The following is a 15,292-nucleotide window of genomic DNA, read 5'->3' on the forward strand; positions in this document are numbered from 1 at the left end:
TTTTATCTTTGTGTATTATCTGTTTTCTCTCTAAATTTGTGTAGTTTTCTGAATTTTTCTTCAAAAAGAAACTGGATTTGAGCTTTGCACATACTCTTGTTTAGGTTCTGCAAAAGGCCTCAGAGGAATATTGTTGCATGGACATCTTCAGAGAAAGCTATGCAAACATCTTATATGTTTTTTGCCACAATCCTATGAATTCTCACGGCCTGTCCAAACATTTCTGGGATGAGGCCCTCCACAGTGATGTCAAGTTCAGGTCAGTACTTCCTCCCTCACTGGACGCTGTTTTGTTGTTTCACAATCAGTAGAATTGGAAATAAATACTTAACAATCTAAAGAACAGAGTGTGATCAAATTGCCAGGAAAAAAAAAATTGAGTATTCAGTATGCAAAAGTGTTCAGTTCAGAAATTAAAAATTGTAGCGACTATGTCAGGTGAAGCTGAGATTCCTCCAGATCTGCAGGTAAATATGATTCCCTTGATGTTTACCGTAGAAATTATCTGGAGCATGTTGCTGATAAAATCTACGACTGGACAAAGGAGGAAGAGTTAAAGAGGGAGGAAATGCTGATGAAAAGCCAGATGACTCCAACAGGTAATGTGTTGGTTTCAGAAAAGTCTGTGTTGAATAAATAAATAAGCTGTTATGAAGACTTAAATCAGCATCTGTATTTCAATTTGCCTCATCGAATCCTCATTCAATCCTTAGTGACTGGTTGTAATGGGGATTGAAGCTCAGTTGAACAGAAAGTCATGTGATGGTTTCACTTTGCTACCACGAGTGGCGAAAGATTTAAGTTGGTGCAAATTTTATTAAGCAAAAACTCACAAACCGATATCTACTGACAGTTTGTGCAAGGATAAAATTTTATTGTCATATATTTACAATATTTTCCTTTTCTGTATTGATTTATTTCAATTATTCTGTTTGTTCAATTTGGTTAATTTAATATTTATTGTAGCACATTTTCTGAATCTCTTCTTGAGTTGTACAGGCCAAAATGTTTGTTCACATATTGTAGAAAAAGTATTTTATTTAAATATTGTAATTGAAGAACCTAAAGATTTGACTTTTTTTACCTGAAAGTCAGAAAATCTAAAATTAAATTCACATTTCTAGTCCTGGATTTTTATTTAGCAATTGCAACAATTTATTTGGTTGTAAACAGGCAGAATAAATCGGTATTTTTTATTATTTTACTATACTTTTTAATCCATTTGCCATGGGAGATAAAAATATCAAGTTATGTTTTTAGGGATCTATGGTATAAAGTGCATAACCTCAGTATTAATGCGGTATAAAACCTGCATTTGTTTTATTCCTTAAAGACCTTGAACGCCCCGTAGTGGAGGAAGAAGCTCAGGAACCAGTCATCAGAAAGGAGTCCCTCAAAGTCGGTTTCCTCAAACGCAACACTGATCTCACACACGGGCCACACAATTATTCAGTTACAGTAGCATGTAATTAACCAGAGCCTGTAGTGCAAAGCCAGTCCATCATTACCAGGACATCTTTTCATTATGTGACTTTAATATCCGACAAACAAGGTCGCCCTTAGCAGCACTGCAGCATGTATCAGCTTCTATAATTAAATCCCAGTTGTCTGATCTACAAGGTTTAAAATGGAGTTTAGTGTAAAAGAACAAGCATTTCTAGTCAGGGATGCAGGAAGGGGAGCTGGTACCATATAAAACGGTGTAAATGAAGAATTATTGCTGGGTTATACTTTGCCTTGCAAAAGTATTCACAGCCCTTTAATTTTTTCTCATTTTTTCCCCTAATTGAAACGGCAAACTGTATTTTATTATGATAAGTTATTTGTGAAATAGAAGTGTTATTAAACAAGAAAACATCTGAAAAGTGTGGAGTTCTTTGAAGCCTTTTAGTCAACAGCGTGAATACTTAGAACCAACCTTTAGCTGCAGTTGCAGGTTTTTCAGTGCCTTTGTCTCCGACCAGCTTCGCTGTCTGCACTGATGAAAAGCAACCCCGCAGCATGACGCTGCCATCACCATGTTTCACTAGTTAAGGGAGTGTGAACAGTAGCTGCTTGAGTGTTGCAGGGCTTATACTCTCATCATTCTAACATCTTTTCACTTTCAGGTGACAAATTCACTCTTTCTCACACATATAGTCGTGTCTCACTAGACGTGTGTGAACTTGCATTTACTTTCATTAATTTCTAAATCTCAACCAAAATATTTTCCCTAAACCTAATCACTTTTATATCTAACAATAGCCTAAAAAAATCTCACCCCTGACCCACAAATGATGTTTTTCCATTGAGTGGGTGCTCAAAATGTCCACACAGCTACATAAAAACATTCACAATACTACCACACACATGATTATATATAATCATCATTACCATCTACTTTGATGCCAGAAAGTAATTGGCGTGCTTCATATTTTAGGTGAGGTACATTGTAGTTTGTGGTAAACAGGTATCAGTACTTTTACAAGATACTGAAGCTATTTTCAGATTTTATAAAACGTTTAATCTGCAAAGAATATTATGTAAACTGTAATACCTTCTCCTTCATTGACATACCAGTCTGCAAATTATTTATTTTAGTCAAAAATAGATGTGGCTCTATTTCACATTCCCAAGCAGAAGCTTCACTTCTCCTTTGAAGTTATGGTTCGTGTTGCCTCACAGGCCTGGAAACTGGAGCAGGAGCGACTGAAGAAAGAGGAGTTGGACAAAAAATTAAAGAAGGAGAGTAAGGGAAAAGGCCAGAAGAAGGCAGACAATGAGAAATCGGCTGACAAGAAAGGCAAAGTTTCGGCTGATGATAAGAAGGACAAAGCAGATAAAAGAGGCAGCACAGCCAAGAACCCCATCGAATCTGCCATTTCCTTAGCATCTGCTGATGCTGAAAAGGGAGACCCTCTTCAGACAGAGGAACCGGACAATGTGAAGAAACACACAGAAAAATAGAAATCATGAAACATGAAGGCACTCTGTCCACCTCCAGCTAATATGTAGGTGTTTATTTATTTTTGTTGCCGTAGAGATTCATCGGCTACAGCATGGACGGACAGCTGATTCACGTGTCGGGATGTGTCCAGCAAATCTACACCTCAGATGGAGGACGCGTCACTGTGGAGAACGTGAACTTTGTGGAAGGTATAGATGATTAAGATCAATCTGCGACCGAGAGTTTCTAACACATTTGGTTGTTTAAAGTGTATTTGGTAGTTTGCATTGGCATTCATCGGCCCTCACCTGAAGTAAACGATGTTCCATCTCCAGGTTCTACCTTAATAAAAGTAGCGTTGAGGAAGGACGGACACCATTTCTACACACACGTCAACCATGTTGTTACCAAACACCTGAAACCTCCCAGCGAGCCGCAGGACAAAAAGAACATGGAGCTGAAGGATGGAGTGAAAGGTAATTTGATAGCGTCTCATCAGAAGTTTACATAAACTCAATATCTTCATGACTTTATTGTTTTATTAGGTTGATTGATTGACTAATTGATTTATTTGAATCACTCTCCTTACAAGGTTGAATGATTATCTGTTGTATAATTATTCCACCTTGGGAAAATAACTATTCTAGTTCATCATTAACTGTATAAGACCTAACTTTTTGAATATTTTTGCTTATTTTAATTGTATGCCATTCTTTAAATGTCGTATGAGTAAATATATATTTGCCCATTTATCCATGACAACTGGAAGTTTCAATATCTAGCAAGTTATTTTTGCAATTTACCGTTCTTCAAAAGAGCGCCCCTCAGATTAATTTCACTTCCTGCTACGGCGGTGGTGAATTTACCGTAATAACTTGATATTGGCTAGGAAGCGCAACATCTCCCCTTTCAGAAACTGTTGGAATTTTTCAAATAGCGCAAAGTGTGGCGGAATTACGGTACTGCAAATTTGGCTGGATTGTTGCGAACCTGTTCAATCTGGAAGGGTTAAAAAGCCTAGATGACTTAAGTCTATGCCCTTTGGATCTGTTCTTGCCTTAATGTATTTGTATTAATATTAATGAAAAACCCTCTGTTATTGTGTCTCAGTTTTACAGCCAGGAGCAGTGAAGCTGTGCTCCTTCTCAGCAGTCCTTCACAATCAAATCCACCTCTCATACAGTTTCTATGGCGCAACAGGACAATACAAAGGTTTATTACATAATAACCCGGATAATAATATATTCTCTTGTTTGAGTTGGAAACACCTGAACTGTTCCAAATTGGTGCTCTAAATATTTATCATGGACTATGTAATTTTTTTGTGTGAAACAGAAAATCTTATTTATTTTGAGTTTTAGAGAGTCTCGAGGAGGAGGCGGCTAAGGAGGAAATCCCAAAAGCCTCCCCGGAAGAACCCGTCGCTTTGCCTTCTTCCAACTCTGTCTCCATGTTGCCACGGCAGTCCAGTCAGGTCAGACTTCCTGTCCCGATCACTAAACACTGATATAAAACATAAAAACACTGATATAAAATGTAAAAACACTGATATAAAATGTAACAGCTTTGATATTAAACTCTGAGATGTTTTGCTGTGGTTCATTAACCAAATTGCTGATATGTTTTAAGGAATGTGCAGAGCAGCCAGCTGAGCCGTCACCTCAGCCACCGCCGTCGCCTCAGCCACCGCCTCCGTTCAACAGCCTCAGCCTTTCTGTTCCCAACGGCCTGCTGCTGCAGTTTCAGCTTGACTACTCACAAGGTCAGTCTGAGCCAGAGGGAAACTACGGCAACTCGCAAGCTGCTCAATCAGCCGCTTCTCCGTTTCAATGCCTCTTATTTCTTACTTTAAAGAAAACCTTTTTTTGTTGCAAAAATATTAATACCCATTGAAGTTTTCTGAACATTTTGCTACCTTCCAACCGCAAACTTTATTGTATTTTATTTGATAGATGTTTAAAATGTGTTTATCTGACATCCATTTGTGTTCATCACTCTTAAATATTCCAGTGCAAACAACAGTTTTCAAAAGTTGCCTGAATAGTAAATACGAGTATGCCTGTTTGTATAAAGCTGTTAACAAATAGCATTTTTATTAAGACCGGAGATTTGGTTAGAAAAAAGATCAGATTTTATTTTTAACTCATATCGCCAAGCTTTACCTGGAAATATAAAATAAATTACGGCATAACTGTAAACCTGCCAAAAAATGACTCTCCACCTTAACTAAACCTATTTGATTTGTGGGCCAAAAATCAAGTTGAAACAAAGATGATTTATTTAAAAACGCAAATTATTTTGTAATTTTTTAGTTAATTGGCTCACCAATAAACTAAACATGGAATATTTTAGGGAAACAAAGCGGTCAAATATTTGTGGAAAAAGTATCTGTGAATCATTGTAGATAAAAAGGGTTTTGTAGACTTGCCTTTTTAAAAGAAAAGTGAACAGTTTTCTGTTTTTTAGGAAGAATACGGTTGATTTGTTTTCTTTTCCTAGAAGATGAAATGTCTATTCTCAGCAACAAGAACAGAATTGGGTCACTCTTTTAAAATGCTTTCCATATTTAGCCATGTTTAATAAATCGACTAGCACCCATTGGAGATTTCGGTGGCACTCAGATCTGGTTTGAGTAAAGATGCCTGGATATTCTTGGTTCTACTTCTTATGAAATTAAAAAGAAAGCAGAAAAGACATAACATTTACTATTTCAAGGAAAATAACAAATACATATATGCAGGATTGCCCATTGAAAGTTTATATTAGAGAACTGAGGCTTTAAACATACAGCCAGAGACAGTGGAATAATTTATATCAGAGTGTTAGAATGGCCAAATCAAAGCCTAGACACATATGCAACTGAAAATCTAAACCAAACATGAACATTTTTGTTCTCCCTTCAGTATGATAGCATGTGAGTTGTTTCTAGAAGGTTAATATTTACTAAATGAAGATTCTTCCTGGATCTGCTTTGTGTGCAGGACAGTCGCCTGAATATGGCGTTTTAATCAGGCAGAGCTTTCCTTTCCACTGTAAACCCGGGCTGGATCTGCCGGACAAATCCCTTTCTCAGGAACTGTATCGCATCATTACCAACCAGGGAGTTGTGATTCGTTACCTGAAAGACGGCGCCGCAGAGGTACGCACACAGTGATGCTGCCGTGTCTTCAATCCGGTGTAAGAAAGATGGTCATCTGCATGTTGTCAACTTTTTTTTCTTCAGATTGATATTAGATCACCACCAGGTGATAACATAAACATAAATCCTAATCTGCTTCTGTCTGTGTTGTAGGTACTGTTTGCAGATGGATCGGTCAGTTTCAGCCCAGGTCCAGGTCCAGGTCCAGGTCCAGTGTTGGTGTCTGATGATGAGCAGACAGGTTGGACTTCTTCATGAGAAACTTTAGCATCACTTACAAAGGAAACTTTGTCAAATGTGTTTTTTTGTTTGTGATCAGAGGAGACCTCAGAGAAGGAAGATGAGCCTCAGAAACGATCGTGGCAGACGACCACTTCAACTGGAGAGCGCATTTGGACCACTGGACCAACATACAGCGTCGTACCCACAACCTCTCTGTGCACCTTCTTGGCCACAGACCCCTTCACCCAGGAGGCAAGTTACTTCAGATCAAGTTACCAAACTTCAATTTTAAGCAGAAGAAATGTCATAAGTGTGGTTTCCTTAACATAAGAACTAAATTATTCCATTATTGTCTAAGAAAAATTGACGATGTTAAGGAGTAACTTTTTTTTTTACTTCATATTCACTTTGTGAGATCAAAAACAGAGCATTCATATACCACGAGACAATTACTAAAAGTTTCAACATTAGACTTCTGCAATTTTCCTACATTGACTCTGTAATATTAGAAATTCACTAAGCGCTCTGCAAAAAAATGTTAAACCATCAGTATATCAGCGTCTGACTCTCAGAGAGTCAAATGTAACATCACCATCATTAGGTATACCTTCCTAGTACGGAACGTTAATCAGATAGGTTTTTTCAGTCTTTATCTAATCTTGGTGAGCCGGTCTGAATTAAAGCCTCAGTTTTTTTTTCTTACCAGACGGATGTAACACCAGGCTTCTGCTGCTGCAGCTCATCTGCTTCACAGTTCACAGTATTTTCCATTCAGAAATGTTATCCTGCACACCTTGAACGTGTCTACCTATCCTGCTTTATGCCTCTATCATTTCAGACTCACTTCAGTCCACTTCTCATTCTGAGGCTCCATTTGAACTTTAGAAAGTTGAATTCCCCACATAGAGATATAGAAATGCACAGTTGCTGCCAAATGTAGGTATGCACGCAGATGTGCAAACGATTCTCTGTTTGCGTGAATATGCGATTGAATAGGCGTACCTAATAAAGTGGTTGGTGAGTGTATATAAAAGTGATAAATAAGTTTCTTGTGGTTTTCTTATCCACTATCTAAAAAAAAAACTTTAATGTGTTTAGAGGAAGTTTGAAAACCCTTCAGAAGGTTATCTGGACCATTTTAGGAATAAAAATAATTAATTATTTATGACTTACAAATCTAAATTTATAAACCACCTTTTCATTAATATAAGAAATGATGCCATGAACTGAGCTTGTTATTCATTAAAACTCCTCGCTACACCTGCTGTTGTCAGGTGATGCTGACCCGGGAAGATCTGGTGGTTACGGTCAAGAGCCCAGATGGATCTATTATTGCTGAGCATGCAGATGGGACAAGGATCACCACCCTCTTTCTAGTCACACCACCTAGCAGTAAAACACACACATTTAACCATCTGACACCACCCAGTTTATTCACACTGATGTCACAAACATGGTGGTCTCTGCTGCTTTCTCCAGAGGAGGTGCCTGATTGTGTGACCAAACCAGAGGAGCATGAAGATGTTTGTGACAAAGGAGAAAGGATGAGCGAAACCTCGAAAACCCACGAATTGAACGAAACGGTTTCAAATGAGAAGAGTGAAGAAGAAAAAGAGTCGACCAGAGAGCGGGTGGTGATTGTGGAGAAGGAGGGCTGCGCATCAGTAGTGATGTACCCGAAACGCCACACAGCTCACGTGTTTTTAGCCGATGGAACCATCATCACTGGGAACAACCAAGCGGAGTATGAGGTCTGGCTCACTGTTTACGCTTCGGTTTGTGTGTGTGCAGATTCTTTCATTCGTCATTCCCAGACGTTGTTTCTGTGTTGTAGGTGTTCCCGTCTAGAGACGGGTTTCTGCACATCCAGACTGATGGGAAATGTGTTTATACCTCTGACCTCGAGCCAAATGCTTGCTCCCCCTCCAACCGACCAGGAGTTTACACCATGAGTCACACAGACGAAGTGGTGTGTGATGTTTCAGACAAGAACGGAAACCACTTCCAGGTCCGATTCGCAAATAATTAGTCTGTGTTGTCAAGGAAATTCAACATCCTGATTGTCATGTTGTCAAGGCTGTGGAAAAAGATACAAGAACAGGTTAAAACAGGACATATAATCACTTTTATGTATTTTTCTTTTAATTTGTGTACATTATATTAATATTAGCTGCAATAAAGAAATGGGTAGAGAAGACAAAAAATTGTACTCAAGTGAGAGTAGCACTACATCTACACATTTTTACCCAAGTCAAAGTAATGACTTTAAAGTCAATCAGTACTGAGTGACTGATCTTAATGCCTGATTGACAGTAAGATTTAAAAATAAGGGAATTAAAAATGTACTCTCCATCTTGGTAGCTCTGACTCGAGATGTTTTTTGTGTTAGATGTTTAAAAATTATGTGCTTGAAGCACAATGAAAAGGCTCATTGTGATTTGCTTCAAATCTTCACACTTTTAGGTCTTCTGCCTCTAAAATTTGACACTTACTCATCAAAAAGAACAAATCAGTGATCTATGTTGCATTATGACAAATAGTTTAGATTCTATACATCTGTGTTGCAGGTGGTAGAATATGGACAGACTTTGCTGCTAAATACAAGTCCCGCTCCAGAAACTCCTACACAAGAGGAAGGAGAGAAGGCGGACAAATCAAGGGCCACGCTTGATGTAAAACACAAAGATCGTTGTCCCAGGTAGCCACTGACACTCTTCATGATTGGTTCCATTCAACTTCTCTAACCCTGAACACACTGCTTTCTTGTTTGACACTGTGGGAAAGCCAAAAGAAATCAGGATATTAACCAGATATCAGGAAGAGAATTGTGCAGCTGCTTAAATCTGCTTCATCGTGGGGAATGATTTCCAGATGCTTGAAGGTGCAGCATTCATCTGTTCAAACAATTACACACAAGTATAGACATGGTGAAAATCCTGGGCAGGATGGAGATGGGTTGTGTGTCCCATAGATGAATTTCTTTTGGTCCAAAACGTACAGATTGACCCCAGAACGAAAACCAAGCTCCTGTGAAGATGCTGGCTGAGTGTTATTATCCACAGTGATATCACTCAGTGATTAGGAAGCCATTCCTCCACAGGAAGGAACTGGTGCACTTCATCATGATGGCATCATGAGGAAAGAACATTATGTGGAAGTTAAAGTTTAGGCACAAATGTGGACAAAGACCCTCAGCAACCAGCCGAAGTGGTAATGAAGTGTTTTAGGGACGAAAAGTCAATGTTTTGGCCATCACAAGATCTGATCTCAATCCTGTGGAGAAGTTGAGTAGATCTGGAGAGGCATGTGAGCGAGGCAGCCTACAAACCTGACTGAGTTACTCTGGTTCTGTCAGGAGGAACCGGCCAGAACTCCCACAAACTATCGACAAGCTTGTGGAAGGGAAAGCCAAACATTTGACCCGAGTCGTACAGTTCAAACACAATTCTACCAAATACTGAAGAAATGTATGAAGACATTAATTATCTTGTCTCTGACATATTCTTTCTCTCATTATTGTGGAATTTAGTAAATAGAAATAACCTGGGTAATTTTCTGACCTAAAACAAGAGAAGTTTGGTTTAATTTAACTTCAGACAGTGAGAAAAAAGCGGTGTGTGTCTCTCTTTTTTCAGTTTATATAAACTTCAGATTTCAACCGTAAGCTCTAGTGACCTTTATTTGATAGAGGTCAGACTGGAAAGTGGTTTGTGAGAGAGGGAGAAGACATCGGGCCAGGTCTCAAACCCATGATGGCCGCATTGAGGTTTAAGACCTTTGTTTATGGGTCGCACTCTTCACCCAAGCGTCACCCATATATAGACGTTTTTTTCAACCTTTCTTTTGTTTTTTTTTGCTGCAGGATTTTTCTGGTGTATAAAGACGGTTCTGGCACTGAACTGCTGAACTCTGATATTGTAGAGGAGCAGCTCCAAGAGGCGTACTCTGACCCCACCATCGCACTGCTTAAGGAGCCTCTACCAGACAGACAAGGTGCGCATTTAAAAATGCAGTAATCACTTAAGACCCTGCCTGCATTTCGACCACAACAAGCAGTTGAAATTAGCTCCCTGTGTAGAGTGTTTGCTTCATTGTGTGTTCCAGATGAGTTTGGCGTCACTATCCTGAAGCCGGGCCACCCGAGCGTCTGGTCCAAATGGGTGCTAAAGAAACAAAACCCTGATATCACCCCTCCAAATCTCAGGAACCGCTCTGATGACTTCCATACTGCAGAGGTAACATATATCTAAACGCATTGCACAAGGCCAGCATCAAATGCACAATCCATCTGGGTTTCTCTGTCTTCCAGGTCAGCCCTCCACTTGGTTCTGGCACCAGCGTTGCTCTGTCTCATAGGGAGAGATGCGCCAGTTCCTTAGCACGGCAGCGTATCTGGAGCTGCCCGAGAGTCCTGGAGATCAGGGAGCTCTCCCAGCACCGACCCTTTACCACGGTGTTCAGAGACGCTCTAGATTCACGGCTAAAGGTTCACAAAGTTCCTGCAAAAATAATCCTGCTTCCTTTGCCTGAAACTTTTAGAGAGATAACGAACGTGCAGTATAATGTGAATGCAGGACTACATCGAGTGGCTGATACAGAGAGAGGTGCTGGCAGAGCAGATGAAACTGAAAGAGCTCCGCAGTGACGAGGAGACTGCTCAAGCCACAGATCTCCTCAGTCTCATTCTGGTACCAAAACACACACAGAGCTCAACCAAACCTACAGTGTAGTTTGAATATATATTTTTGAAGAAGTACAGACAATCTCTTCTTTTAAATTTGGACTTCTAAAAAGAGTCCACATTTCTTATTCATGCGGTGTTAAAAAGCCACCTGGAATTCACTTTGTAGTCTTTTGCAGAGTTGGACGATGAGAGCCACGGTTCTGATTCCAGGAGCTCAGGTGCAAAAACTAAATCATCTGTAGCAGACTATGCCAGTATGTACAGCCAGGGAGTCAAAGCATCAGTTGAGCAGTCAATTGCTTCAGAAGGAACTGACAACTTGGGTGCTGGTGACATCTTGTATGTATGCGTTTAACGAGTGGCTAACTCCCATATGAAGCCATAATTATTTTAAGACTCCTCTCTGTTTTCCAGTTCTACTGTTAGAAGAGAGTCAAGATGGCCTGAAAAACTTGAGCTGCACAGGTAAACAGAGGAGATGTAGACACTATTTTATTTATAAATTTAGCAAATCTTAACTTTTTTTTAACTTAAATCCTTACTTTACAAAAACACATAGCCTCACAAGCACCTCAACAACTGGGTCTAGAAATAAAAAACTATGTGCACACATGAACAGCAGGAGGCATCAGATACAACAAAATTCAGTCTATTCAATGTCCATATACAATTTTTATAGCTAATCCATTTGCCCCATTTTTCTTCAGTGTTTTTTCCTTCAGTCTTAAGGTGAGTGTAATTTTTTCCATTAGAAATATTTCTTGAACAATATCAGTCCTACTTATTATACGTGGGTGGTTCAGGTTTGAGCCTTTTCCAAATTACTGCTTTTCTTATTGTTGTCAGAAGTATTTTCACTAAGTACTGGAAACGCCAATTAAAAATAAATAAATAAATAAAAATAAGTTATTGCAATAAAAAATTCACTTTTTCCGCATGTAACTACTGGCGGAAAAGACGAAGACGACAGGAAGTAATGACAGTTTTTGTGGCTAGGTATTCAGATGGTGACAGTGAAGCGATATTAAATCAAACATAATCTTGTACATGCAGTGTTCATACTTTCACTCTGAATCTTTTTACTCTCTCCAGTAATTTTAAGTCGGGCCTTGACTTGAAACTCCTGCACGCGCTCTCGTGCTTCTCGCTGGGCTACTTGCGTCACTCCGCGGCGTTGGACGCGTTGCCATGACAACGTTTGAGCCAGACCAATCGGAGCCGGTTTGCCACCGGCGTCTTCATCCCCGCGGTGTCGGGACAGAGAAACATCTGCTGCGTTGATCCACCTGGGCGTCGCCTGCGCTGTTGTAAACTCCGCTAACGGCATCCGAATAAGAGACGTCTGGAAGCCCACGCCGCTCTAATTTAGGATCGCCGGCTTCGCCCGCCCGTTTCTACGCTTTCCGTCGAAGTATCACGTCGGGCGATATAAAGATAAAGTATTTTCGCCTACTGGAATTTTCTCTTGCCAAGCCTGTTTGAGTTGATCAGTATCGACCTAGATGCTGCGTTGAGGTTCGGTTTCAGAGTGAACAATGTTTCCGCTTTTAGCGGCGTCTGTCGAGTCGCAGCCATGTTCTTTCCCTTTAGCGTTAGCACTATCCTGTAGCACTTTCTTTGCTTGAACCCGGTGCCTCTATATCCGGTTTTCCTGTCATCGTTTTGTTTTTTGCTTTATTTCCGCCACCCCTTTGAATAGTAGTGAAACTAATATTCCGTTTTAGATGTACGCGCAGTTGATGGTTGATAGTTGATCAAGTGATGGCTGGTTGGAAGGCCTAAGAACAACACTGACATGCTGGAAAGGTTGCTGGTACCAGCAGGTAGAGAACGGAAACGTGCAGGATACCGGCCCTCTACGTAGTCTTTTTCTCGTGGGACTTTTCTGTAAGATACACATTTGAATCAAATCTTTATTAAAATAAATTAATAAATTAAATACAGATTTGGGTGCTCAAAACATTGTGACATTTTCTGTTTTTAAAAGATCAACATTTATTGGTAACATTTTTTTGTCCTAATTAAGAAAATCAATCTCCATAATTTCAGGCCACCATTTTGCCACAGATTGCCAGTTTGATTTAGTTCAGAATTTTATGATGCCATTTCAACATACATTTTGCTTTTATCTAAACTATTGTAGATATGGTTATATACTCATAGTGGTTGTCCTGTCTGTGCCTCGGTGTCTTCCTGCTCTGGCTGTTACATTTGTGGCGTGTTATCCATACACTAGAGATCAACGTGTCTCAGAAGAAACTTTTTTGAAATGTCTTCTTTGCTTTTAAATACAATGAAATGTCTGATTCATTTGTTTCATACTTTCAAGATCTATATATTGTGTTTCTGGAAGAGATTGTTCTCTTGTTTTTTCACAGCTCTACTGTTTGCAGCACTTAAGTTTTTTATGACTTGCATTCTTTAATACTTGGTCAGAATATCTGTAGAAAGTCATAACACACAGAAAAGCAGGCACAAAACTTTCTACTGTGTAATTTCCTGTATACTGTTGTTCATTCAAATAGAGCTGTTTCAGTCCCATCTCCAGATTAAATGAAGATGAAATGAAAGCAGGAAATTATTGAACCAGCATTATATAAGCTGTATGGGACTGACAGGGCAGTTTATTTATGTTTAATTATTTTCTGCTTGATTATGTATTTCAGACAGGAGATGAGTGAAGACAAGACTTACAAAGAGGCTCTGAGGAAGAAGAGTTCTGTTCCTTATTTCCATCCAGAAAACTTTCATATTTACCAAGTACAATATGTTTTATTACTATACAGTACATTCATATATACCTGTTTAACTGCTCTGTACCTGAATTTACATCTAATTGTACAAAATAATTATTACTTTTGTTTTCCCCTTCAATAAGATGTAAAATTATTAGGGAATATTAATTTAAACATGGCACCATGAGTGTAAATGTAGGTATGATGCTAGTTGGTTGCTCCAATGCAATCAAGGAATGAAACACTGTTTAATTTTAGTATGTAGATTTTTTTTTTTCATCCTGCTATTTCTCAAACAAGACTTTAAATTTAAGCTGAGTTATGTTTTTTCATCGTTAGTGTTTTAAATACAGGTAAGTTTATTTGGTGTGCAGTCCCATGAGCTCCAAGCCCCTTTTTCGCAATATGAAATCGGTTACAAATTGAATTTCAACACATATTTTTGAACTACCCTTGGTTTTCATCCTTCCGCAAAATTGTAATTAAACAATTCCTTTTTACTAATTCAGTATTACCTATGATTATTCATCATTATTTATGTTTTTGTAATGGGAAGCAATCCTTTGAGTCAAAGTTTTATTGAAATACATGCACAAAGTTTACAATTTTTACAACTTTAAATATTTCCTAATACTAGAGTTATTCATTCCCATTCCTTGTTTGCCTAGCGTTGCTAAAAAGCCTCAAACCAAACATTAGAAATCTAACTCAGATTATTCACTGAGTTTTTTTTTATCCATATTTAGTGTGGTCTGCTCATTGCACAGTTCAGATTCCACAAACCAGTTGTAGTTCACTCTCCAACCGCTAGAAAGTACCAACACACTTCCAATAGGATCCTTAGCATGAGACCAACATTTACAGTATTCAATTCACAAGGTATGAAGCTAATCAGCATCATCTGTCCATTGGGGGATTATTGTTAGTTTTCTCAAATTCTAAGAATACTTTTCTATTAAAATTACCTTATTAATGGCAAAGGGAACTTGATCAGCTGCCTGTTTTTCCAGAATCTGCTACAGTGCCAAAGACCCAACATAAAGAGTACATCACAGGATCTTCCACTGCCTACCAAGGTGGACAGTGTTGATAAAAGTACCAGTGTGGACAGAGTTGAGCCTGATATGAAAGATGCATCAACTCAGAGCAGTGAGTTATTTATCATGTGCTGAGCACATATTACTTGTTTTAGTTGAGCTGCAGTAAAATATTTGTTGTGTACTATTTTAAAGTTATTTTTGTTTCTGCAGCTTCACAACCTTATAACCTACCAGTTCCTTTGCCAGAAAGGTAGAACAGAGCTTATGTTTTATTTGCTTCAGGTTTAAAAACACAAAGCATCATAACGGTTGTTTTCTGTTTTTAGTCAAGCAGAAGAAAGTGAGAGGATGTCTGAAAGGAGACACTCAGACCTCCCCAAACACTCTCTTGGTTTGTTCCCTACTGTGTCATATTCTAATGAGTCCATAATAACACATTACCTCTTCATTTTAACTAGAAGAAAATTATATAAATTAAATGCAGAAAAAATTTTTTGGTTAAAAACTCATTTTTCTTCACTACATATAGATAAAGAATGCATCAAA

The 15,292-nt window shown here is 38.8% G+C and overlaps 1 protein-coding gene across 1 annotated transcript in view; it reads left to right on the top strand.

Moving 5' to 3' along the window:
• spag17 (sperm associated antigen 17) overlaps window positions 1-15,292 on the top strand; it is a 29,895-nt gene that overhangs the window by 10,938 nt on the left and 3,665 nt on the right. Inside the window, exons 17-42 of the mRNA XM_023345771.1 lie at window positions 105-259; window positions 499-599; window positions 1,334-1,398; window positions 2,665-2,922; window positions 3,021-3,135; window positions 3,262-3,402; window positions 4,037-4,138; window positions 4,288-4,400; window positions 4,556-4,688; window positions 5,908-6,065; window positions 6,219-6,306; window positions 6,385-6,539; window positions 7,562-7,679; window positions 7,767-8,038; window positions 8,122-8,295; window positions 8,855-8,985; window positions 10,150-10,280; window positions 10,392-10,522; window positions 10,597-10,773; window positions 10,862-10,975; window positions 11,138-11,310; window positions 11,386-11,436; window positions 13,638-13,731; window positions 14,717-14,855; window positions 14,957-14,996; window positions 15,073-15,137. Coding sequence (XP_023201539.1) covers window positions 105-259; window positions 499-599; window positions 1,334-1,398; window positions 2,665-2,922; window positions 3,021-3,135; window positions 3,262-3,402; window positions 4,037-4,138; window positions 4,288-4,400; window positions 4,556-4,688; window positions 5,908-6,065; window positions 6,219-6,306; window positions 6,385-6,539; window positions 7,562-7,679; window positions 7,767-8,038; window positions 8,122-8,295; window positions 8,855-8,985; window positions 10,150-10,280; window positions 10,392-10,522; window positions 10,597-10,773; window positions 10,862-10,975; window positions 11,138-11,310; window positions 11,386-11,436; window positions 13,638-13,731; window positions 14,717-14,855; window positions 14,957-14,996; window positions 15,073-15,137 — 3,394 coding nt within the window. The remainder of the gene's footprint in view (window positions 1-104; window positions 260-498; window positions 600-1,333; window positions 1,399-2,664; window positions 2,923-3,020; window positions 3,136-3,261; window positions 3,403-4,036; window positions 4,139-4,287; window positions 4,401-4,555; window positions 4,689-5,907; window positions 6,066-6,218; window positions 6,307-6,384; window positions 6,540-7,561; window positions 7,680-7,766; window positions 8,039-8,121; window positions 8,296-8,854; window positions 8,986-10,149; window positions 10,281-10,391; window positions 10,523-10,596; window positions 10,774-10,861; window positions 10,976-11,137; window positions 11,311-11,385; window positions 11,437-13,637; window positions 13,732-14,716; window positions 14,856-14,956; window positions 14,997-15,072; window positions 15,138-15,292) is intronic.

This window comes from Xiphophorus maculatus, chromosome 14, assembly GCF_002775205.1.
Source record: "Xiphophorus maculatus strain JP 163 A chromosome 14, X_maculatus-5.0-male, whole genome shotgun sequence".
NCBI classification, from domain to species: Eukaryota; Metazoa; Chordata; class Actinopteri; order Cyprinodontiformes; family Poeciliidae; genus Xiphophorus; species Xiphophorus maculatus.